At 37.2% G+C, this 27739-nt stretch overlaps 1 protein-coding gene across 1 annotated transcript in view; it reads left to right on the top strand.

Annotated features, from left to right (window-relative positions):
- Window positions 1-27739, top strand: part of LOC124777449 (BMP-binding endothelial regulator protein) — a 682572-nt gene extending 654833 nt beyond the window's left edge. The window contains exons 8-13 of the mRNA XM_047252865.1: window positions 335-494; window positions 6136-6323; window positions 6552-6850; window positions 8811-8993; window positions 15970-16220; window positions 26418-27739. Coding sequence (XP_047108821.1) covers window positions 335-494; window positions 6136-6323; window positions 6552-6850; window positions 8811-8993; window positions 15970-16150 — 1011 coding nt within the window. The 3' untranslated portion in view covers window positions 16151-16220; window positions 26418-27739. The remainder of the gene's footprint in view (window positions 1-334; window positions 495-6135; window positions 6324-6551; window positions 6851-8810; window positions 8994-15969; window positions 16221-26417) is intronic.

The raw sequence follows: 27739 nt of genomic DNA, 5'->3' as shown, positions 1-27739 counted from the left end.
GGTAATTAACATGCCACCTGACCATAGGTTCGGGTTCCTCCCATTCCTACCTCATGACCCTTGGTTCACAAGGCATCAGATTTAATGTCCTTTCTTCAAATTCTTATCGGTTTTAACAACTATTATTTCTATAGAGGGCAGTCATGATGAACTTTCCATATTATTTTAATCCTATGTACTTGTTTTCATATGCTTAAGACTAAAACGATAAACAAATATGTTTTATACTATCAAAATATAGTAACTAAAATATCCCATCAAATGAGCAGACAATATCTAGATATTCATGATTTGGAAAATGCTACGTGTGCTGAGTTGTTGTGGCCCTGATCAGGATGGTGATGTGTGGCAGCCTGGTCCATGCCACTCATGTGAATGCCGACAGGGGCAGGTGCGATGCGTCATGCAGATGTGTCCTCAACAAAATGTCCCATGTCCTCCCAACTACAAGCTGGAGCACAAGGCCAATGAATGCTGCCCACGTTGTGTTGAAAGTAAGTAACCGTACACACTGCATGCTCTAGAGCTCAATATGTGCAGCAGATCATTCATTTTAAAGAAAACAATAAGCAAAAATAAAGAAAGGCAACAAAAAACCTACAGCGGGGGTGAGTGGTTGCCTTTCCCTATTTTCTTTTATTGTATCTGTCAACAAATAGTATTGTTTACTGCCATTCCCAAGAAAACTTAACTCACAGGCATTATTAATTGATACGTCTCTGATTACAAAGTGAAAAGGTAAATTTGAGTTGTTCTTCAACACAACCTAAGCTTAAAGGTATTATGTATGTATGAGCTTCAGAAAAATTAATATTTTATATGCTTAGAACACAACAGACAAAAAAAGTTTATTTGCAAAAAAAAAATTAAAAAATAAAAAAAATTAAAAATGCAATGATAATGTTTTAAAAAGCTTTTCTTTTTCAAGTTTCTTGCTTTCTTACATATTTTGTTAGCTACATTATTTATTTTACAGCTTGAGTTATATATTTCCTCGTGATAAACATTCCATTACCTATGGAATGCTAAGTGCTACCAGTCTACAAAAGAGTTTAGGTCACTGAATGCAAATTTTGCTCTGGGCAGTCTCAAATATTCTTACAAGGGGAAGGCCTCAGACACGGCCAACCAATTCTGCTCAGGTTTGACAGGTCACTTGTGTACAACCTAAAACGAAGGAATCTAACATATTTTGGGTCAACACCCTCTCGTTTTTGAGAAAATCACCCCTAAAGGTTATGACGAGCAATCAGCTCAAAACTGGAGGGATCGATAGATCGTTGTAAATAGAGCATTTTTCATCATCAGGTATGGGGTCTGAAAATGCATACTTTTTCAGAAATTGAGGTAAGAAACTTTTACAACTGCCGCTTCTATACCTACATGGTAAATGCTTCTCGCTGGCAGCACCGATAGCGCTGGCACGGTAGCTCAGCATGTTCGGTCAGAGGGTTAGCTCCCTCTGTAATAAAATAACTGAGTTAATCGATCAACAACGAACTTAACCGGATGTCTTACGACGTGCGCCCTGAGCAGATGCAACGAACAAATCGAACAAAAAGAGATTAAAAAAAATAGCGCAATGACCAAGGTAAGTGACTGGGTATCGCAGAACCCGGGTTCGAGTCACGAAGAAACCTAGCGCATGTTCTTTTTTTCGTTTGTATTTTTCCATATCTCAATTGATAGGGATAGGAGGGTTAATAAGGTAGGTAAATCAATAAGGAATAATAATAATAAGGTAGGCCAATAAATTTCCCAAACCTCTTGGGATAGTAAACAACTAAAATGTTACTCCAGGTCACTTTACAATGGCTCTTCCAGTCACTGTAACGTGTCCTCACTTTTCTTCGAACAACTAGATGGATGGTACTTGTCATATAAACATTCGAAACAAATATACTCACGGCACCAAGAACATCTGATGAATGCAATCTTTCGACAGCTACACTGTTCCTTCCGAAGAGTTGGCGGAAAACAAACTTTGTTTACATTTAAAAATATGTCTTTTTTGGGAATTAATTTTGATGCGTACCATGCATACAATATCAGTGCCTGAAAAATCGGTGCTGAAAGTTGGTTATGAATTATGCTGTGAATAGCTATTCCATCTGTGCGGTTGTGCAATTCCCGCTGGGTTTCCAGAAGCACACTGCAATTATGAAGCCTGAAAATAAAGTTTTTAACCTGGCGATAGAAATAACATCACACGGCTGGCACACAGGTGTGCAGTTTGGCAGTAATACTTTTACTGTGCACATTGGCTGACCCTCACCAGCTACTAACACTGTGTCATATGTTGTAGTATTAATTTGTGCACTCCAGGAATCCAATATTAGACAAAACTTGTTATCAGGAACGTGTGGTTCTAAAACATTCTCAAGAAATGTTCTGTAAATCGCATTCATCAGTTTCCTGGATTTGGAGCAGGTAATGTAAACATTTTTCAACGAGTCTGTCAAACGATTGACCTCTTCTATAACCCAAGGACCAAATGTAATATTCGTTTCTAGTAAACACAGAAAAACCTTAGGCAACACTTTTACAGAGGCTGTGATAGCATATTGCGCCGTGTACAAATGTGTTAGTTTGTTTTTACTACCAACTGTGACAAGGGTTCGTTTTTCTACCTTATGCGATAACGTGCGTCGAATGTTCACCTGATACTCGCATCCTGTTTGATCGGTGTTGATCACGATTGAAACCGGTCGTAAGTGACGCCGTTTGCATGCTGAAAAGAGCCGCCAGTTTTGTATATCTTCTATATTTTGTACCTCCTTATGAGAGACTTATTTAGTGACGAATTTTATACTCCGATTTGAAATTTATTGCCCAAGATAATGATGCAGCAAACGTAAAACGTAGTTCAATCGGTTAGTAATACTCACCGGGAACAGATGAAGCACATATTCCCAGTGACGTGGAGATTTCCAAAGTGTTATGACCATTTTGCGATTCACTAGTCAGGATATCTTCCACTGAATCACCTTCTGCTTTGTCTTCTTGGTATAATACTTCCGTATCAATGAATGTCATTTCGTTCGTCAGCTCCAAATACCGCTCGATGGTAGCCACTCCTATTAATCTGGAACGCCGAGAAACAGAACTGCCTGCTTCCGGTAGTGCATTGATAAAGCATCTGTCTTGCAACACTTTTACAAACCAAAACACAGCGTCGGTAACTTACCGCTTGCTATCATCTGTGACAGGCTCCCAACTATACAGGGTGTTACAAAAAGATACGGCCAAACTTTCAGGAAACATTCCTCACACACAAAGAAAGAAAATATGTTATGTGGACATGTGTTCGGAAACACTTACTTTCCATGTTAGAGCTAATTTTATTACTTCTCTTCAAATCACATTAACCATGGAATGGAAACAAACAGCAACAGGACGTACCAGCGTGACTTCAAACACTTTGTTACAGGAAATGCTCAAAATGTCCTCCGTTAGCGAGGATACATGAATCCACCCTCTGTCGCATGGAATCCCTGATGCGCTGATGCAGCTCTGGATAATGGCGTATTGTATCACATCCATCCACAATACGAGCACGAAGGGTCTCTACATTTGGTACCGGGGTTGTGTAGACAAGAGCTTTCAAATGCCCCCATAAATGAAAGCCAGGAGGGTTGAGGTCAGGAGAGCGTGGAGGCCATGGAATTGGCCCGCCTCTACCAAGCGTACGAACACTTGGACTGAAATGTGCAGGAGCTCCATCGTGCATGAACCACATGTTGTGTCGTACTTGTAAAGGCACTTGTTCTAGCAGCACAGGTAGAGTATCCCGTATGAAATCATGATAACGTGCTCCATTGAGCGTAGGTGGAAGAACATACTGACGAAACTAAAATGAGATCTAACATGGAAATTAAGCGTTTCCGGACACATGTCCACATAACATCTTTTCTTTCTTTGTGTGTGAGGAATGTTTCCTGAAAGTTTGGCCGTACCTTTTTGTAACACCCTGTATATTACAGCGCTAGTCGAAGGGTGTACATGCTCCATTATTCAGATCATGCACCTGAAACATATGACACAACAAACAATAACTAGTTACTACGGCATAAACAGATGAGCTAATTAAGTACAAACTACATACAGTACTCGTCATATGTTACTTACGGAAGAACACTGTATTCATTCACAAAACGTATTTCATTTGGCCCATTAACGATGGAGAAATCACTACATGTATCCGCGAGGTTTGCGACAGCCTAATGACGGTTTCCGAGTGACTTCTATAAGGCTCGTGCTGGACACCTTCACTCTTCCAGATTCACAACTATGATATGACAAAGAGGCAACTGGGACAACATAACTCTCCCCTCGTGCATTCTGTCCCGAGCCTCGCTGTCAACAAGCGTCGCGCAATTGGCTATCTGTGATCCCTCGTGAGGAATTCACAGCACTCTTACTCGGAGTTGTTTTCATGTGACAAGGGTTAAAAGTTTAATACTTTGCTAACTCAGGCGTTTGGGAAATTAGTTTGCCTAACTTATTATTATCATTCCTTATTGATTTACTTACTCCCATCGCTATCAATTGAGATATGGAAAAATACAAAAGAAAAGAATAACATCCGCTAGGTTTCTTCGAGATTCTTACCCAGGTGATTCCCAGTCAGTTGTCTTGGCCGTTGCGTAATCAGTGTGTTTGGCGAAAAGCATTTACCATGTGGGCACAGAAGTTGCAGTTGTAAAATTTCTTTCCTTGATTTCTGGAAAAGTTTGCGTTTGGGACCCTGTATCTGATGATGAAAAATGCTCTATTTACAATTATCTATTGATCCCTCCAATTTTGAGTCGATTGCCCGTCATAACCTTTAGGGATGATTTTCTCAATAACGCGATAACGCGGGGGTGTTGACCCAAAATATGTTAGATTCCTTCGTTTTAGGTTGTACACAAGCGACCTGTCAAATTTGAGCTGAATCGGTTGGCCGTGTCTGAGGCCTTCCCCCTGTTAGACAAACAGGTCCCCATGTTAAACTCAGAACCTAGTTATCTAGGTGCAAAAAGCGGCATAAAATCACAGTAGGAAATTCAACCTACTAATACTTGGTCTCCTGCAGGCTGGTGAGAATCAAAATATAGGAGTAATGTGTTAAGTACTTGCACAATTTAAAGTGTCTTCGAGAAGACACAGGACATCAAGCTATCAGTGGGGAGAAGACAAAACTAGGACTGTTTATCTGAGAAACCAATACTAATGGATAAATAGAATACTAGCTTATAATATCTGGAGTTAGTAGAGTTTGCCATAACATGAAATAAAGTGCTAAAACAACTTCTCTTGGATGTGGATTTATCCTCTGCTTGTCATTTAGTATGACAGCCATAAAAATGAAATAGACAAAACTCTTGTGGCACAACACAAAATGATAACAAGACCTGGATGGCAAGAGAGACCTTCCCTCCTTAAGTTATAGGCTATAAAAGATACTTAAATCTAAACACTGCCCACTTGGCTCCTGAATCCAGTCTGCAATTTTCAAAGCTTGTTATTTAATATTTATTGTGTACACATCATATCCCCCTCCCCCCTCGATCCAGTGCTTACACATTGATGTCAAATGAAATGGTCATACGAAGCCACAGTAGAGCATATGGCTTTTCTTTCTTCTTTTTTGTGAAAAGCTATGAAGTGGGTATAAGATGACACACAGAATTCAAAATCAAAAATATACTGAGATCAACTCTTCAGGATACTCAGGAGTTTAATCCATTTTAATTATGTTACTTCCGACATCTACACAATTTCTTTACCTAATAAACAAATCATGTTCAGGAGAAGTGGGATGCAGACCCCCACCGATCTGGCCACCCAGATCATTTAGGTTTATGTGGTTTCCTAAAATAAAATTAAAGGAAATGTCCAGATTATTTCTTTTAAAAGGACATAACTAATTTTCTCCCTCATACTTGTCCAATTTGAACCTGTGCTCTGCTTATAATGACTTCATCATAGATGGAACATTAAAATCCAGTTTTCCTCAAATACATGTAATGATAATGTAATCCATCTTCACTGTAATTTGTATTACCTTCTTTAGGAAGACAACGTATCAAAAGCCAATGAATAAAAAAATGATGTTCTAAGATACAAAGTCACCAATATCTTTTGTTACAGGTGATGGTGTATGCACAGTTTTTGGTGATCCACATTATCGCACTTTTGATGGGAAGTTCTACAGTTTCCAAGGCTCATGCAAATACCAGCTGGCATCAGACTGTGTAACACACACTTTCGGTATCAGAGTAACAAATGATGCAAGAGCAACCAAGGCATCCTCATGGACAAAAACCATTTCAATGAAGGTAAAACACACATTTTTTTACCATATGAAATGAGGGAGACAGAAGTAATTCTTTTGGATAAGTAATTTATTCTTATTGCTAATTTCTTTCTGCTGACAAAAATTACTTACATATAGCTTTTGTAAATGCAACACATTTTACTATTTCCGATAAAAGAAACCAAAGTTTTGATGAATAGTTACTTATAATTTACAACAAATATTAATTTAGAAATATTTTTGTCTACAGATTGGAGAGCTCAAGATAAACCTGGGACAGAACATGAGAGTAAAAGTGAATGGAAAGCGTGTGCAGCCCCCATACAGACTGCTCAATAAGATATCTGTCAATAAAACACGCAATGGTGTTCAAGTGGAAACTTTCATTGGTGTGAAGATTGTATGGGATGGCAACAGTTTCTTGGAGGTGTCTGTTCCTAAACGATATAAAGGAAAAATGTGTGGACTATGTGGAAATTTCAATCGCAAGGCATCTGATGACTTCACACTGCGCCATGGTGGTAAAGCCCTTGACACAGATGCAGAAAGGTTCATAGTTCATACACATTTACAGCAGAATCAAACAAAATACATTTACACTGTAGGAAGTTCATCAAATGTATACAGTGCAAAATTCAATTAGATTCACCTACAACAACAGATTTCAAGCTGTAGATTCATCTGTGCTAGTGTAAAATAAGACATTAATTTTTTGAAAATCATAAATTTATGCTTTCAATAATTTAATGCAATAAATTTGGCAAATAGGAAATTCAGTAACTATTTATCAGCCACATTTTGTGTTTGAGTCATTCATATGCTATTAGGTGCTCTTATCCTGAGAGCAAAAAAGAATCAGTTTCTAAGTCAAGTCATCACCCATTCTTTTAATAAAAAAATGCAATACGAGGTACTACACATAACTGTTCAGTATCTGGAAAAATGCTCACTTGCAGGACTAAGCACTGAAAAGAAAAATTGTTTCTCTCACAAAGAAATCCTTCATCAACTATTATCTACTTGTAACAACTGTAAAGAAAGTTCTGTTTATCATATAATGCAATTACTATCCAAATGTATGATGCAATCATGTTTGCACTTTAGTTTCTTAAACTCTTTGATGTCTCGTCCACTGCCTTTTGAGCAGATACTTCCAGGAAAACTCTTAAAAACCACAGGAAATGTGTAAATGATATAATTCCTTCCTTTTCTTACTTCCAACACACAGGGGTCCAGTCATAAAAGTCTAATGACAGTGTAACGTATATAGATTTCCAGTCACATATGTCTAATATCAGTATAATGTATATATGTGACATGAATGCCATCTGAAAAATGCACACTGACACTATTATGCTGCATGTACTTAAAATATATGGCTTCCATCCCTTCCCCCCCAATACAAGCCCCACACACTGTTACATATCTTGCTACAGCAGCCTATTTGGTTATATAAGGGGTGATCAAAAAGTTTCCGCTCTAAGGCCATACAGTCCATAATCAGTATGTCAATCAGGCGTAACCACTGTGAGCATTGAGGCAATCATCCCATACACCAGGTTTGAGATACCTGTTTGGTAAAACACCATGTCCTGGTGTGTGAAAAAGTCCTTATCTGCTGCTACACATCCTTGTCCAACAGGAATCATTGACCTTTCAAGGCCTTTTTTAAGGGACCAAAGGCATGATAATTACATGGGAAGAGATTAGGACTATAGGTCAGGTTCTCAAGGGTCTCCTATTTGAGTTGGCATAACTTATTATCATGAAGCAGCAGCATTCCTTGTCACAATTGTACTAGACACTTCACCTTAACTGCATGCCATAATTTCTCCAGCACTGTGCAGTACCTTTTCCCAGTAACAGAGATACGAGGTTCATGAAACCATTGAGGAATGGGCATCAGTAATAAAAAAAACAGGATGAGCATGACCTTTGCACCAGATGGCTGGCTCTTGAACTTCTTGGGATGAAGGGATGATCGATGACACCACTGCATGATACTTGAGTATGTGGCATGCAGATGTAGAAATAAGTCAAGGTAACTGTTTCTCTATGCTTAAGTACTTCTCAAACTGTTCCTTTTCCATGAAGATCAGGCTTTCCCTTCTCTTGCAGCACCATCAACATGAACACACCACTACACTTCAAATACTGTCATCAGTACTGAAAGAAACAGTTTCATTTAACACATCTGACACTCGGAAGTTGTCAAAACAGTATTAATGAGGATGGCTTGTATTAAGCTATTCACAAGTTAGAGAAAACCAAGTCAGTCTGCAAAGCTTTTAGAATATCACTTATTTATTACACTGGGATCTGAATTTAAGGGGAAAGAGAGAGAGAGAGAGAGAGAGAGAGAGAGAGAGAGAGAGAGAGAGAGAGAGAAACTCTTATGCAGTATAAGAATTTTGTAACATTTAAAGAGCACTGTACATTTTTCGAGATAGATGTGACTGCAGTCCTTCACATCCTGACATTTACTGTATTTCTTTATTGCTTTAAACAGGTTTGGACTGTCATGGCGAGTTGGTGGAACAAAATCATGCACTCGCCCCCAGGAACAACTGAATAGGGAACCACAGTGCCAGAAACCTAAGGTGCATCAACGAAGTGTTCGTCAGTGTGCTCCACTCAAGGAGAAGCTCTTCAATGAGTGTCACAAGAAACTTAATCCCAACACATATTATCAGTGAGTCACATGTAACAAATGAAAATTAAAAATTTCTCATTACCTTTTAGTGCACACACACACACACACACACACACACACACACACACACACACACACACACACACACATATATATAGAGGGAAACATTCCACGCGGCATATATATATATATATATATATATATATATATATATATATATATATATATATATATATATATATATATATATATATATATGAATTGTATTTTTTGAATTATAGAGGGAAACATTCCACATGGGAAGAATATATCTAAAAACAAAGATGATGTGACTTACCAAACGAAAGCGCTGGCACGTCGATAGACACATAAACAAGCACAAACATACACACAAAATTCAAGCTTTCGCAACAAACTGTTGCCTCATCAGGAAAGAGGGAAGGAGAGGGAAAGACGAAAGGATGTGGGTTTTAAGGGAGAGGGTAAGGAGCCATTCCAATCCTGGGAGCGGAAAGACTTACCTCAGGGGGAAATACCCGTCCTTTTTTCCCCCTAAGGTAAGTCTTTCCGCTCCCGGAATTGGAATGACTCCTTACCCTCTCCCTAAAACCCACATCCTTTCGCCTTTCCCTCTCCTTCCCTCTTTCCTGATGAGGCAACAGTTTGTTGCGAAAGCTTGAATTTTGTGTGTATGTTTGTGTTTGTTTGTGTGTCTATCGACGTGCCAGTGCTTTCGTTTGGTAAGTCACATCATCTTTGTTTTTATATATATATATATATATATATATATATAGAGGGAAACATTCCACGTGGGAAAAATTATATATAAAAACAAAGATGAGGTGACTTACCGAACGAAAGTGCTGGCAGGTCGATAGAAACACAAACATACACACAAAATTCAAGCTTTCGCAACAAACTGTTGCCTCATCAGGAAAGAGGGAAGGAGAGGGAAAGACGGAAGGAAGTGGGTTTTAAGGGTGAGGGTAAGGAGTCATTCCAATCCCGGGAGCGGAAAGACTTACCTTAGGGGGAAAAAAGAACAGGTATACACTCGCGCACACACACACATATCCATCCACACATACAGACACAAGCAAACATATTTAAAGACAAAGAGTTTGGGTAGAGATGTCAGTTGAGGCAGAAGTGTAGAGGCAAAGAAGTTGTCGAAAGACAGGTGAGGTATGAGTGGCGGCAACTTGAAATTAGCGGAGATTGAGGCCTGGAGGATAACAGTAGTTTCCACAGAGTTCTGCTCTTCCAAAGCAGGAATCACATTCTTTATAAGGTGGTCTCGATAATGTGCAGACATCACGGTACACCTGACAGGGTCTCTGGGTGCATTCTTTTCAAAGAAGACTGGACCAAGGATAAAGTTGCCTGTGAATCACACCACACAGTCACATACAGCGAGTGCAATGGTTCTTTGTGCAGAACATGAGGTTTATCAGTATCCTAAACTTCGCAGTTCTTTGTATCACTGCACCCTGTAGTGTAAAATGTTCCTTGCCTCTCCACAGAATATTGCCAGGCTAATTGTCATCAACTATGATCCATGCCAGAAACAAAGAGCACATTCAGAACATTTCTACAGATCATGAGGTTTTAATTGCTGCACCATCTGAATCTTGTATGGATACCAGTGTAAAATAAACCACAATAACTTCCATACTGTTGACCGTCTGATGGCTAATTCTTCTGACACTGTTCAAGCATAAACAATACCCAGATAACATGCTGCACGGTCAGTTACAGCAATAGCAAACTCATCATAACTTCCACCAGAATAGGACGTCTTCCTCTTCCAGATGCCACTCTGAGCTAACCGGTGTGTCTGAATTTCATTGCTATCTTCTTTGAATCATTTAATGGCATTGGGTCGCTCCTCAGACCTTTCAATACTCTCTCAATGCAGCACTGTAAATTGCTGCCATTCACATAAAACAATTTCACTAACAGTGCACCTTCTCTCCTCTCAATAGCCACACTGTTCACTCATGTTATGGCTTGTCAAATGACAATATTGATGTCATACCAGTGCACAGCAGCAGATTTTCACCTGGTGGAACCTACTGGAACCAACAGTTTCTCCAGTGTAGATTGGTTCTGCATTGACACCAAGTTTTCCTGCCATGCAATAATTACAGCTTAAACTGGACCTCGGTGTGTGTATGTGTGTGTGTGTGTGTGTGTGTGTGGGGGGGGGGGGGGGGGGGGGAGCAAGCACGCAGGCACACACATGCACAAGCTATTCAATATAGGATATGTCCAAGAGCTAGCAAAGTTTCATGCTTTTATGTGTGTCTGCCAATGATTCAATGCTTCTGCTATTCAGTGAGTTGTTTCCTTCACTCCTACATTATTTAAATCCAGTATATGCACTTCATAGATTATGAACGCTGTGCGGCACTACTGCAGCATAATTTTTGATTTCAGTCTTGTCTGGAAAAGTGGAAACTGAGTTGATACAATTTACATTGAGCAGTGCCATATTCATATCATTATCAGAAATAGAATGTGTGTTTATTGTTATTTTGTATGCTTTATCTCTCTGTCTCTTTTAATTTTGTGATGAATAGATCTTACGAAACATTGTATCAATATTCATCCTTAATATTTTCAACCTGTTTTAACTGAAAGTGCCATACTTACCTTGGGAAAAAAATGTATCTATTTGTATATGCTGTTGTCGCTAAATTTCGTCATTAAACTGAGTTGGACAATTGTCCTAATATCTTATATACTTCAGAAACAAGTGTGAGACTTTCACAGGCTGAAATAATCAACACAGTCATTCCCCCTATAAATGTAATTTTTACATGATTAACCCTTCTAATTTTGTGTAGAGAGGGCATTAAGTGAAGCTATCTTGCAATAACTGGATTATTCTCTAGTTCTCATCTCACAATTTGTTAGAGATCTCTATTGAAACACACACACACAACGGTTGCGCGCGCTCACACACACACACACACACACACACACACACACACACACACACACACACACATATCCATTGGTATATGTGCGGATGGATATGTGTGTGTGTGTGTGTGTTGTCCATTTCGGAAGAAGGCCTTGTGGTGGAAAGCTTACATGTTTTGTAGTCTTTGTTGTGCCTGTCTGCAACTCCGTATCTCTGCTATGTGTTGAGTAGCAATCCATCATTTGTTATATTGCCAATAGTAGTCTCAGTATCCGCAAAAAAATAAATAGGAAAACGTAATTTCATGCACCAATCTGTTGCCCTGCATCACTGAAAAGTGATTTATTCATCTCCTTACATACAATTTTCCAAACATTTGATTTTATGTATAGGAGACATGTCAAGGATTACAACAAAAATATTTTTTAGAGAAATATAAAAATTTACATTGTTCTTTATATGTTTCTGAGACACTGCTATACAAAGACGTACTATACTTTCCAATATACAAAAAATAAAATATGTAAATCCGTGATACAAACTGTGAAACTGTCCTCAAAGAATTCTTCAATAGAATAATAACATTTTTCCACCAGAAGAATAAAGAGCAATCTTTTAAGTGAACTAGGTTTCATGTTATATATATTACCATGTTCGATTCCAAGGGGATGGTTGTGCTCCACAACCATGATGTAACCCAGGACACAAAAGATGATCGGCATTGGTCATAATGTCTTTTGTCTTTTTGATTGCAGATTTAGATCTCAACTGACAGTACAGCTATAATCAGTGTGTTATAAGTAGACATGCAGACTGAAGTTGGACTAATGCTTGCATGTGCCTGAGGTAGGTTGGAATATGTGTCATTACAATTACACTCAGTCTACATGTCTACTTATAACGCACTAATTATAGCTGCACTGTCAGTTGAGATCTAGATCTGCAATGCAATCAAAAAGACAGATGACATTACAAATGATGCTGAATTTCTATCTGTCCTGGAAATATATTACTGCTTTTAATTCTATTGTAAATTTTTAACCGCATATACTCTGGTGTTTGACATCGAGCTTTGAACAGTGCATCAGAAGTTTAAAATTTTCTCTTTGACAAGTTCTGTACTTGTGGTAGAAATGTAAAATGTCTAGCATATGTTGATTTCTATGGAAGAACAACAACACTTCAAATATGTAAAGGAAGGGAATAGAGAGGATTTTTAATGTCTTTCTTTCTCTTTTTTTTTCCTTTGGTCAACAGGATACCCTTTGTTTGGCAACACACGTGATCCTAATTATTTGCTTTTGTATTACTAGGACCATTGTGACATTTGCTGGATTGCCACATAAGGTTATGCCACAAAAAATAACTGACTCAAAGTAGCAGATTGTTCTGGTTCATATGTAAATGTTAACTGCATCCATGGTTCTGGAGGGCCCACTGGTACCATCTGATCACCATGTCATCCTCTGGCAATAGTATTACTGGATGCAGTGTGGATGGTCGTGGGTTGAAAACACCATTCTTCTGGCTGTTGTCAGTTTTTGTGACCTGGAGCCACTACTACTCAGTCAAGTAGGTCCTCAATTCACATCGTGAGGCTGATTGCACCCCATTCCAGTCCTCCCATCAAGGAAAAACTCCTGGCAGTACTGGATGACGAACCTGGACTCTCTACACAGCAGTCAGCCGCACTGGCCATTCAGCTATGGAGGTGGACATCTGACAAAACACACATTGCAAATACCCAGCTGTTCAGTTTATTTGTTTAGTAATCTAGGTATACTTTCCAATTTAAATTTTTATTCAGATTTAAGCCTAAGAACTTTACATGGGTTTTTTATTCCATTCTAATGATTTAGCTTCAAACTGCATCATTTCAGTTTTAGTTACATTTAGTTTTAGTCTGTTTTGATGGAACCAAGATTCAAGTTTTTATAAAGTATTTTTGACACTTTCTGGATTTCTTGCAGACATCTCATTTTCCATTAGAACTGATGCACCATTAGTAAATAAAACTGAATGAACATCAATACCAAGTAGTAGGTCCTCTGTGTAGAAAAAGAACAGACACACCTTATGGCACTTTTTGGAAAATTCTTTTCCAATTTGAAGAGTAATTGCTTGAATTTGAAGTTATAATTACTCTTTGTTAAGTATATAAGAGTTGAACCGCTGTAAAGCAGTGTTGTTGATACCATATATCTATAATTTGTAGAGAAGAAGAGAGGTTTGCTGAATCAGAGAACATTATTGTGACCTTTCTACTCATATCTAATGTAGAGCACATTTTTTGAGTAAACTCATTGACAGCATTTACAGTGCTTTTTCCCTGGTGAAAACCACAGTTTTTTTTAATATGTCATTTACAGTAAGAAATTTTTGAACTTGTTTGCTGCAATCTTTTCAAACACTTTAGAGAAGACCAGCAGAAGAGAGATCGTATGGTAATTAATATATCTTCTGTCGATCCATTTGGAAAACATCCTTACTCAAAAGTTTGTTTTATAACAACTGATGGTGGTTGTGAAATAATATAATACATGGTCTTGCTTACAGTTGTGAATGTTTCACACCACCCATGTTTCATCCCACACAGATGAGGTTTTGTTTTTTAAAGACATCATTTCATTTTCCACATCCCTTTAGATGATTTTCTCAAATTATTCAAAATATGTGTCCTGTATGTTCTCAGAGCTTATCACATTTGTCTTCCATATTTGCAACTGATCTCACTACATTTAAAAAGAATACATTGAAACAACTTGACAAATGAAAAGGGTTTACTATAATATCATTTCCAAATCTAATTTTCAGTATCTTTTGATTTTGGCTTCTAATTCTAACTGAACAACTGACCACAATGATTTTGTGTTTTTTTATGTTGGAGGTTGACTGTATTATTTGGAATTTTTTAGTTGCACAACAACTTTCTTCAACACAGCATTATAGCATTTAAACGTAAATAACAAAACCAGGATTTCTCTTTGATTTTAACTCACTATGGAGCTGTTTCTTTCTGGCACTAGCAGCTTTTATTTCTGGTGTAATCCACTAAGTTTACTCCTTACTTTCTTTTGCTGAAAACTAGGTGGGGAAAGATTAATTAAATACATCTACAAACAAATCAATAACTTGTCATAGTTTATGGTGCTTGAACAACGGTGGTCTACGGGCTTGCTTACAATTCTTAAGATTATTGTGGAAAATACCCACATTACTTTTGCTGAAGTTCCTTTTTATGTACATTTCTGGAGGCTTCAGTTTGCCTTCTTTTGGGAGCTCAATAAACAGAGCAGAGTGATCCATAATACCTAGGTCTAAGCAGTACTTATTTGCATAAAAAATTAACTTGGAAATAGATTTCTGATTTAAATCACAAAATTTTGTGCTTTCAACTAACAAATTAAAGTCAAAGTCTGCTGTGATTGCCACTTTTTTCTTACCCTTTTTCTGAAGTTTCTCTAGGAAGCACTGAAATTTACCTAAGAAAGCACTTGTTGCAGAACTTCCAGGAACTATGCAGATTGCTATATCACTGTATTCAAATTACTTAACTCTACAGAACAACTCTAAAACACAATGTTGAAAAAGCTCTACAGATAGCTGTTCCAGTGTGGATATGCTTACAGCTTTGCTGCCATTCATCTACAGGTAACAGCACTCTGTACCAAAACTCCTTGTCAAGATAATGCTCAAGAGCTTAGTACACATAGATTTCCACTACTCTTCTTTGTGACTTAATTTCCTCTCTCTGACATATTTCATTCCTTCCTGCTTGCTTTTTTGTCCTATTTTCATAAACTATTTCTTTCTTTTGGATTTCCTTTGCTGGTAGTGCAGGTATTTTCAGTGGCAAGATTTTCTCTAGCCAGTTACTCACTGGGTCCACCACAAAAGGCTAATTCATTTCCAGAACACAAGCTGACAGCACTGTCATCTCAAAGTGGTTACCTCACATAACAAAGCAGATTATCAGAAGTTTAAATGTACTGATCTATTGTAAGCCTTCCACTACCTCATGTCTTTTAAATATCATGATATCTGCTAGTTTGTTACCTATAGTGATTTGTGGCTGTATTTGTACAGGGCTTGCATAGTGGACATGTGTGAATGTCCAACTGGCCGATGTCACTGTGAATCTTTCATGGCTTACGCTCACGAGTGCCAGAGGCTAGGCATACGTGTTCACAAATGGAGAAAAGCATCAAGGTGTCTCAGCTTCTGGGCATCACCTCGCAAGAGGCCTCCATTACGTAAGCTGCAATAGTCACTCATCTTCTCAGCACCCTCCTGCTGACAACAAATGGCACATCACTGGACATCTGTCAGAAAGTCAGGTAAGAGATGTCATTTTCATGCACTGCAGTTTTTTACCCTGATTTCTTAAGCTGTAAGAAAGAATAATTATTTAACTTAAAGGACTGAGAAACTTAAGTTGATCAGTCTGACTGGATCAGTTTTAAAAGCCACCAAACAAAACTGCTCTCTACATCAATGAGTGAGTTGCCTTTGCTTATTATGCCTAAAGGTGACACAGTTACAACTTTACTCTCTGTTAAATTAGAATTAAGTCCAGGAAACATCTATTCTCAGGAAACCATATATTGTTGTTCTGGTCTTCAGTCCAAAGACTGTTTTGATGCAGCTCCTCACACTGAACTACCCTGTGTATATCTCATCATCTCTGCATAATTACCACAATCTACATCCATTTTAATCTACTTACTGTACTTGAGCCTTGGTCTGCATCCATAATCCCCCTCCCTCCTCCCCTTCGCTTCCCTCCATTACCAAACTGATGGCGCCTCACAGCTCAGGATATATTCTGTCAACCAATCCCGTGTTTTAATGACACTGTGCCATAATTTATTTTTCTCAATCTACTCATCTAATCTCTCTGATGTCTCAACAAGTGTCTTATCCTGTCCCTTCTACTTGTCATTGTTTTCCATATGCTCCTTTCTCGCCAATTCTGCGGAGACCATCTCCTTCTTTATCTTATCAGCCCACCTAATTTTTGACATTCTTCTATAGCGTCACTCTCAAATGCTTCAATAGTCTTCTGTTCTGTTTTTACCACAGTCCACAATTCATGACTATTCAATGCTGTGCTCCAAATGTACATTCTCAGAAATTTCTTCCTCAAATTAAGGATACTAGTAGGCTTCTCTTGGCCAGGAATGCCTTTTTTGCCTGTGATAGTCTGCTTTTTATGTTATCCTTGCTTTGTCTGTCTTGGGTTATTTTGCTTCCAAGGTAGCAGAATTCCTTAACTTCATCTACTTTGTATCACTAATTATGATGATAACTTCCTCGCTGTTCTCACTTCTGCTACTTCTCATTACTTTTATCTTACTTCAGTTTGCTCTTAATCTATATTCTTTACTGTTAGACTATTCATTCAATTCAACATATCCTGCAATTCTTCTTCACTGATGACAGCAATGTCATCAGGATCTTACCACTGACGTCTTTTCACCCTGAATTTTAATCCCACTCTTGAACATTTATTTTATTTCACTCATTCCTTCTTTGATGTACAACCCTGAACAATAGGGGTAAAAACTGAATCCCTGTCTTATGCCATTTTTTGTCTGAGCTCTTTATTCTTTGTCTTCTAATCTTATTATTCCCTCTTGATTCTTGTACATATTGTATATTACCACCTTTCCCGATAGTTTACTCCCATTTTTCTCAAAATTTTAAACAACTTGTGCTGAAGTTGTTTTTACTTTTCTACACGCTGACAAGGAACTCCTTTAGGGTGAGGTCACAATAGGCCAATAACATTTACGGCATTCAAATGGTTCAAATGGCTCTGAGCACTATGGGACTTAACATCTGAGGTCATCAGTCCCCTAGAACTTAGAACTACTTAAACCTAACTAACCTAAGGACATCACACACATCGATGCTTGAGGCAGAATTCAAACCTGCGACCACAGCAGCAGCGCGGTTCTAGACTGAAGTGCCTAGAACCACTCGGCCACAGAGGCCGGGTGTTTATGGCATTCAGCACCCCACTTATTGCCTACCATGTTACCACAATGTTAGCTTCTAATGGTAACAGGGGCTGGGACTAGAGATATCCAATGGTGAGAACAGCATGAGGCTATGAAGCATACTTGAAGTGCTCAGTCAGTGTAATTCACAACAGAGCTAGAGTGGTAGTGGTGTTGTACAAAGCAGGGAAATGGCAACAATAAACAAAGCAACTGAGAAAACAATGGCAGATGAAATATTAGTGATTATGGAGAATGAGCCAGTGGAATGTGTCGTGTTGCATGTGCTTGATTGTGCAGACAGTAAATATGCGGAGTACAATGAGGACGATATATGCTTAACAAGTGAAAGTGGCACTGAAGCAGGTGTCGAGCCGTGTAGTTCTCATCCTTGTCAGACAGGGAACCACAAATCCTGTCTCCAGTGAAACGTAGTAAAGGACAATCGTTGTCCAAGAAGAGGGTGTAAACATACTTACTTACACACATGGAATATCATCCACAGCATAGTAAAAAAACAATTACTGTATGAACAGATCTTGAATTAGTCTACAGCTTAACAAGTGAGAGTGGCACTGAATCAGGTGTCGAGCCGTGTAGTTCTCATCCTTGTCAGACAAGGAACCACAAATCCTGTCTCCAGTGAAACGTAATAAAGGACAATCGTTGTCCAAGAAGTGGGTGTAAACATACTTACACACATGGAATATCATCCACAGCATAGTATAAAAACAATTGCTGTATGAACAGATCTTGAATTAGTCTACAGCAATACTAGCATGCAGTGCATAAGAAAGACTACAGATCTTCAAGGGAGGACAAGGCACACTTGTTACAAAAACTGGTGTTTGCATGTTTCAATGATACCCGATGCAATTTACAGGATGTGCACAATAGTGACATATTAAGTTATGCACATGAAATTGAACATGGCATATTACAGTGATTTCAAGGGATGCAGTGGATGGTTGCATAACTTCAAACAGTACAAGAGAATTTGAAGATGTAAGATAGTGAAATTTCAAACAATACATCAATTTGACAATGCACAAAAAACTACAGAATCTACCTGAAAATTCGAAGATGAGATGAACAAACTTATCTCATTGTTCAGTAAGGAAGTCAGGATTCGATGAGAAAATGCATGTGAAAGGAACCCTGGAAACTAGAGGTACCAAGAGAGTTGCATCAAGATCAACTAACGCCACTGCCTTAAAGAATTCGCACCCATTTATGCTGACTGTTAATCCAGATGGCAAACTGGCTGGAAAGTCATTTATTGAGCTGCAAGAAGTTGGATGTGCTTTGCCCTCTACGATTCTGTCTCGTGTGTGAGATCTTGCAAAGCAGGTAGGGAATACTTACGTCACAGCAAGCATGGGGAAATGGGTGTAAGAGAACTACGACTATGGTACGAGCACTGCTTATGGCCAATAGTTGATCAAAATAACTTGCTTTTGTCAGACCCCTGGTGTGCATATAGAAGAAGAAGCAGAATTTATGCGGCTGCATTCCCGAAATTTAATGGAGCAGTCTTTGCGCCGCGAAAACCTGAAGATTCACAAAAATTATTCTCATTTAGAAGAAACTATCCCTCCTAAAAACTGTGTGACATTGCAAATCATGCCACCTGGAACCACTAGATAAATTCAGCCTCTGGATATTTGTTTTTTCCATACATATAAAACAATTATCATGCTATCTGTAGCTATGCAATATAGGATAGCTAGTTTTACGATAAGCTCCACAACAGATTGTTTCACATTTAGTGCATGCCATCACATTCCACCAGTTCTCATCACCCTGTTACATCAATAAGATTCTGTATGTGTTCTTTAAGAGTGGATGCCTTGCTGAACGTCCTGCACTGTTCGTAACTCCCAAGGAGTTCACTTTCAATCTTGATGGTGTAAATCTTTGTGATCAATGTAGCATGCCATTTTTCATTTGGCATTCGTGGTGCAAGTTAATGGTTTGTTTTGAACATTTCTTCAATATCAGCAATGTCCATTTTGTGAAGTATAATACATACATCTCATAGAAGGTTGATCACAGCACCTCCCGGGCACTCATTTTCTGTTGCTCTCCTTACGCAAATGTTGTGTCATGAGCACCTAATATTTTTCTTGTTGTAATTGTTAACACAACACTTTCAAATGAACCATGCTAAAGACTGAACTTGAGACCTCGCACTCAAGCAGTTCCTTGTGAGTCTGTCCTTCTGACAGTCATCCCTTTTTTGGTTTCCTCACATTTTTCAAACAGCTATTTTGCCTTAGCTTCCATGTCCTTTCTATTCATTTAATTCCTAAATGACGTGTATTTCTGTATTCTTGAATTTCCGTGAACAGTTTTGTATGTCCTCCTTTCATTGATCAACTGAAGCATTTCTTCTATTATCCATGGTTTCTTTGCAGTTACCTTTCCATTACCTGCTGTTTTCTTTCCACCTTCAGTGCTAGCTCTTTTTACATATGTCCACTTCTCTTCAACTGAACTGCCTGGCTTATCACAGTATCCACATCTTCAGTACTTCACTATTGCACTACCTTCCACGGTGATTCTTCAATACAATTGTCTTTAACAACAGTCTTCTCTTCATCATTATTGAATTGTGATCTGAGCCTATAATCTGCTTCTGGGTATGCCTTAATATCCAATATCTCTTTTGAACTCTCTGTCTGACCGTGATGTGAACCAGTTGGAATTTTCCCACATCTCTGAGCCTTTTCCATGTATACTTTGTAGCAGTTCCGCCTGCTTTTTAATTCTTCGTTTGTTGTCCTCGGTGTCAACGTACTGTGTTGCTACACTGGCTGAAAAATGGGGTTTGTAAATTGGACACTGACTACTGTAAATAATGTAGCCGACAGGTACACATCTGCGTTTCACCGTAGTTTACTTTCACTTTGCACAACCCCCCAATAACACACAGTTATATATGTATGGCCAGTGCACTACTGTTTAAACTTTCCATAAGCCTCATTAATAGTTTTCAGGCAAACCCTCCACATACTGCTACAATAGTTTTCTGTTGAACATCTAAGAGCAGTAAAAATATAACCACATAGTTCACAGTCCTTCAAATAAATTGAACGGTCACTGTCATTGCTTTAACACACAGCCTATTGGTGTAACACTTATTTTACTGTTAAGTTTATGCATTGTTGTCATTCTAACCAACACAGGTTCCTCATCTGAAACTCGGCCATGGACTGACTGTCTCATGACCAAAAATCGGGCCCTTATATATCATCACAATAATAGGTACTGAAACTGCACATTGTTTAAAGTTAAATATACATAAATTACAATTAAAACTTAACTCATTCGAGTAACTGAATACATCGAAAGATTGCGTCTTTTTAACACTTTCTTCTCCACTGAGAGTCAGGCCAAATTATTTGTTTAAATCATGAAATTAATAAATATAGTTATGCAAACAATACTTTTGATAAAGCTGTTAATTACTATGGAACTAATTAAGGGCTGGCTTTGCTAACGTGTTTTAGAATAGAGCCAAATAGACACTTTAAGATTACTAGTAATTTGTCTTGCAAATGTTTATAATTAGTACAGGATTTATATTTGTTTATACATCAACAATAGAATTTAAGTTACAAAACAATTACTGATTTCACCCTATAACAAAAGATACTAACTAGGAATAGTCAAAATAAATTTGAAAATCAATTACATACATAAAACTAAGAACAAAATTAGATCTGGTGTTATATTCTTTAAAACTGAGGGCCAACCTTTCTTTTTTATGAAAATGCATATTATATTCACATATGTGAATGTGATTATCAAATTTTCACCTCTCTTTACATGCTGAATTACCTGTTCAATATCATACACTTTATTTCTCTCTCCAGGTTCTGCTTGTGATGTCGGCGTATATACCTAAACTAGTGTTGTCAGCATTAGCTTGCTGTCAATTCTGAAGAGAAAAAACATATCACTGAACAGTCACAGTAACTCCCTCTCTGCCCTAGCTTCCTACTCATAACAAACACCGCTCCCATTATATCAATTTCTGTGCTGTTGATGTTATCCTATATTCACCGGATCAGAAATTAATTTCACTTCACTAACTCCATTATATATAGATTGAGCCTTAGCATTTCTCTTTTCATATTTTGTAGCTTTCCTACCATATCAAACTTCTGGCATTCCATACCACAACTCATAGAATGTTACCCTTTCGTTTGTCATTGAATCTATTTTTCATGGTCAACTTCCCTTTTGGCAGCCCCTATCTGGGGTGTGAATGGGGAACTAACCTGCAGTCTTCTGCTAGTAGAGTGATCATCTTGATTCTTTGTCAATTACAGGCCACATGTCCTCTGGATATACATTACGGGTCCTGGAAAATTATATGTCCTGGAAAATTCTTCACCTAAATCCAGCCACATGTAATCACCTGACTGAAAACCCACCCTCACATTGTTTGCTTGTGTGAGAGCACATGTGAGCTGAATCACAGACATCTATGTATACACGTTAATGCTTCCCCAAGAATGCAAGTTTGAAAGCTGAGGCACAGTCCTGACTTCTTGTTTATGCATATATCCACTGCCAAACACTTCAACTTCTTTGTTAGTGTATGTGGCACGTTTTACTGTTACAAAGATCAATAAGAAACATGTACTGAGTAAAAAAAGCAAGTATTTTGAACATTTGAGATAAGGAGTTCTGGGTTTTCAATTGATTGGTCCATGTTGGCTGCCTGAACTGTCTCAAACCAAACACAGTTATGCAGTTGTTAAGAAAATGGTCTCACATTTGTGCGGAAAGGGCTTCAGATCCCTATTGGCCATTCAACTTGGTTTTTCGTGGTTTCCCTAAATCACTAAGAGAAAATACTGGGATGGTTCCTCGATAACAATGACATCGATACACTTCACCATTCTTAATTAATCAGAGCTTGTACTCTCTCTTCTCACTAGTAGGGCATAAAACACTGAATGGTTCCTTGAAAAGGATGTCATCAATATACTTCTCTATTCGTAATTAATCAGAACTTGTGCTCTTTCTCTTGTCACTAGTACAGCATAAAACACTAATCTCCTCACCTTCCTTCTTAATTTGTGTCAACAATTTAAAGAACAGATCTAGTCACAAAAACCTGATTCCATAACAATTAAACTAAATGACAATGTTGTGACTGATAATTCACAAGTTAGAAGTACTTTTAACAATCACTTTATAAATTTAACAGCAAATACAGGATTAAATGGTTCACTTGGAGAAGCAAGAGAGTATATTAAAAACACCATTTCACAAAACTTTAAGCAACTGGAAGTAGCACCAATGTCCTTCAGTGAAATTAATGCAATTCTAAAAATTCTAATAAACAAAAGCACATGTGAGGTTGACACAATTTCAAACAGAATTCTGAAAACTTGTTTCAACTTGATAAGTAATGTCCTTAGGGATATACGCAATGCGTTACTGGTACAGGGAATTTTTCCAGGCAGGTTAAAATATGCAATTCTTAAACCACTGCATAAGAAAGTCGACAAGACAGACTTAAACAATTATCGAGCCATTTCCTTACTGATGTCTTTTCCCAAAATATCTGAAAAACAATGTACTCAAGAGTAGTCACACACTTAAGTGGAAGCAATTTACTTAGAACATCACAGTTTGGATTCCAGAAGGGCTGCTCGACTGAGAATGCTATTTATTTATTTATTTATTTATTCATCTGTGGAACAATAAATATTGTATGGATACATTCACTCATCAAATAGTACAGCCCTTAAATAACAATATATTGAAAGTTGACATTTTTTTGTGGTCTTTTCAAGACATTTGATTGCGTAGATCATGTTACTCTTAGTAAACTCAAGTTTTATGGAACTGACAGCTTTACACACAGCTTGTTTGACAAACAATGCAAAATCTTGTGCTGAATAATTCAGGAAAGCTCAGAAAGGTAGAAAATTTAAGTGACTGGCAGGGGAAAGGGGGGTGGGGGGGGGGGCGAGATCACAATGGAGGTCCCACAGGATTCAGTTTTGGCTCCATTCCTACTCCTTACCCTTACATATGGGAATTCAGCAAGCCAAACTGGTAATTTTTGTAGACAACACTAGTGTTATAATAAATCCCATTGGAGAGAAAACAACAGAAGAGTTTGTAAATTATATTTTCCAAAGAATTATTAAGTGATTCTCTGAAAATGGACAATCCATAAATTTTGAAAAAAAGAAGTTACATTCAGTTCTGTGCAAAACAATTGATACAGCACATGAGCATGAGTCAGTAAATAGGATAGAATGTTCCAAATTTTTGAGTGTACATATTGAAAACTTGATCTGGAAGAAGATTCTCAAACAATTAAGTTCAGCTACTTTTGCTTTTTGCATGATTGATAATCTTGAAAACAAAAGTATTAACCTGCTAACTTCCTGACATATTTTGCATTTTTCTACTTAATAATGCCTTTATGAAATAATTTTCTGGGGCAACTCATCAGTTAGAAAGAATGTATCGATTACACAAATGCAAGCAGTAAGAATGATATGTTGTGTTCATCCATGAATGTCACATGGGTACCTCTTCCAGGAGCTAGCCAAGCTACCTGCATTTTCACAATACATATATTCATTAATTAATTTGTTATAAATAATCCATCACAATTTGAGAGGGACAGTGATGTCCATACCTACAACACTAGAGGGAAAAAATGATCTTTATTATCCATTGTTGAAGCTGTCAGTGGCTTAGAAAGGAGTTTAATATGCAGCTACAAACATTTTTGAACATTTACGCAATAATATACAATGTGTGATGGGTAGTGAAGCAAGTTTTAAATTTAATTTAAAATCATTTCCTCTGGACAGCTCATTCTATTCCACAAGTGGTGTAGCTGCATGAATAGGACAAAATACATACTATAAAGAAAAGAGAGAGACACACACAAGCAAGCACACCTCATGCATACATTCATACATAATAATAATAATAATAATTTTATTGTCTTTAAGCCATTACAGCAATAGACAAAGTCATACACATAATACAATATAGTACAGTACATGCTATGAAAGAACAGAATTGTTAAGAACTTTACAGTTTAATATCACAGGTCATGAAATCCTTTATATTGTAGAATGGGTTTACAACCAACCAATCATAAAGTGTTTGTTTGTATTGTTGCTCTGGTAAATTTTGTATAGCTTGTGGAAGTTTGTTAAATAATTTGTGGCCCATAAGTTCATAACTGTTAACTGATTTTGACAGTCTGTGGTAGGGCGTATAGATAGAGCTGTTTGTCCTAGTGCTGTAACAATGTATATTTGACCTGCGTTTTACTTTAGGTAAGTTCTTTTTTGTGTAGATTAAAACATAATAAATATATAGGTTTATTACTATCATGATTTTTTGTTGAGTAAACAAAGGTTTACACGACCACCAATTCCAGGATATCTGGCTACTACTTGCAGTTTCCATTGTTTAAATACAAAATGTATTCATTAATGCATTAATGCTAAACTAGCCATGTACATATATCTTGTAGACTGAGTTGTTCCACACCACTTTGATAGAAGAATAGTTCAAATGATCTATGGAAACGTAACTAGCTTAAACACAATTTCATTTACATATGTAAATATGGCACACCAGGAGAGAAAGCGACCAAACCAATATTTAATAGCCTATTCTGTATGTCACTGCAAGTGACTCCAGACTCTAGACTTTGTTGCTTCAACAATGGCATCACCTCCCCAAAGAAGGCTAGTTCCTTTTCTGGTTGTCGTACAATGAAATTATTTTTTTGCCTTTTCCTATCTTCTCTTTTTCTGTGTGCTCAGCACAGGGAACCATGGAATGCTATGATTAGGGTTCCACATATTCTCTATCATCCAAAAAATATAATGCTTGTAGGCCTTCTTTTGCCCTGTATATCCTTCTCTTTTTAAGTCTTTGTGCAGGTATTATGCAACCTGGTACCACATGTTTACCAATATTTTACACCCTAATCACATATCTGGCCAATTTTAGGATCCTGAACATAATCAGTCCCACAATTCTGCACTGTCGGTTCATATCATCTGCAGTAGTTCTGCAAAGTTGTGAACTTCCTATCCATAGGATTCGCTGTCTCTTTTGGTCTGAGAACACTTCTCTCTAAAACGAGGAGCTATTTCTCATAAGGTAGTATCGAATATTTTCTATTTTGTGGCTGATGAAGAAAGCAGTTTTGCTACAGGTTTCTTCCTTGTTTAATTCCTTTTGGCCCATTCTATGTATCTTATCAACATTTTTTATCTTAAAAAAGACTCTCTATAGCTTCAGGCATTTGGGCAAAAAGTGTAAAAGTGTTCTTGTTTGACCAATATAAAATAACAAATTCTTTCTAACTGATGCACGACAAAGCAGCAGTAGTTAACCATATTGACACTATCTTTCCAGTTTGCATTAGTTAAATAATTATAATTATAAAGTATCTCATTTGATATGTTTTTTCAATTTGTGTTGATTAAATAATTGTGCAGTATTTCATTTCATATTTTCCAGGAAAGGTATCAGCTTAACACCTTTGTGACCTGTATGTCTCCTGGAATGTAAAACATTTCAAAACCTCATTCATCCAGGAAAAAGAGAGGGGAAAAAATTGTTGGAATTTTCTGAAATGATCCTACCTCTGTATTACAATTACATTCACTGAAATGACAGATATGTAGTTTTGAAGGGTGCCACATATTCCATTTATATAAATTCATTGTTGGCTGTGATGCATGTATTCTAGTCAATAGATAATGCTATTTTATTTTGACTCTTTATTTATTGTAACTAAGTGTAGATTAATAGAGCTAAACTGTAAGTATATTATGTACGATGATATAGTTCTCATAGACATAATTTATAGAGAAAAATCAGAATGTATTGAAGAAACTTGTGTTTTGTTTCTAACATTATGCAATGTCAGAGATGTTCTTTATAAGAAGTATGAATGCAGAGTTAATAGTCACCAAAAGAAAAGATTTTGTCTGAAAGCATGTTGAAAGCCATGATTCCACATTTTCCTACATCTTGCATAGTTACAAAAAATTATGTCAATGTATATTCTTCTCATAATGTAAATTAACACATGAAAAGCCAAAGATATGGTGAGCAACACCAAGTATAAATACTGTCAAATACATAACAAAGATCTTAAAATTTGTCATTCATAATTTAAAGATATGCCTTCCAGTTTTCCTACTCTGGTAAAGATCACTTAGAAAGAATGCCATAAAATATACATAGTACTACAAGTACAGAACAGCAGTTTTGTAAACGAATTTATGATGGCAAGAAATGTGATCATAACAGACAAAAAATAGACTGAATGAACAGGTGAACAGGTTGCATTTACCTGTGTTACACTGGAACACTACTCGAGAAACAACTAAAATGAGAACAATGGAAACCGCACATGCCACTATAGTGTTAGTTTAAAACAAATGTTAACTTCAGTAACATTTACTTAAAAAAACTGTCTGCCTTATGTTATATGTATATCTCCAAATTCAAATGTCTGTGAAACATTCCAACCAACTGCTTGAAATGCTATGTGCAAAACTATTTACAAGTAATTTTATGACAAGACAAAAACCTGTCATTGTTTGTAAATACTATTTAAATCGCATATTTGTTGAAAAAATAAAATTTGTTCAGAGATATTATCCTGCTATGTTAAAATTTCTATGTGTTTGTAATATGAGTGAAACAAGTCACAGCAGTGATGTATCTGGAAAGCCTGTGTATCTATCAGAATTAAATTTCTGCAACAGTAAAATTACAGTTTTTATATCATAATTGTACAGTACAATTAAACCTAACTTGCAAATGCGCAG

Source organism: Schistocerca piceifrons, chromosome 2, assembly GCF_021461385.2.
Source record: "Schistocerca piceifrons isolate TAMUIC-IGC-003096 chromosome 2, iqSchPice1.1, whole genome shotgun sequence".
Classification (NCBI taxonomy): domain Eukaryota; kingdom Metazoa; phylum Arthropoda; class Insecta; order Orthoptera; family Acrididae; genus Schistocerca; species Schistocerca piceifrons.
The sequence above is the reverse complement of the archived record's forward strand: the minus strand, read 5'-3'. Positions and strand labels throughout refer to the sequence as shown.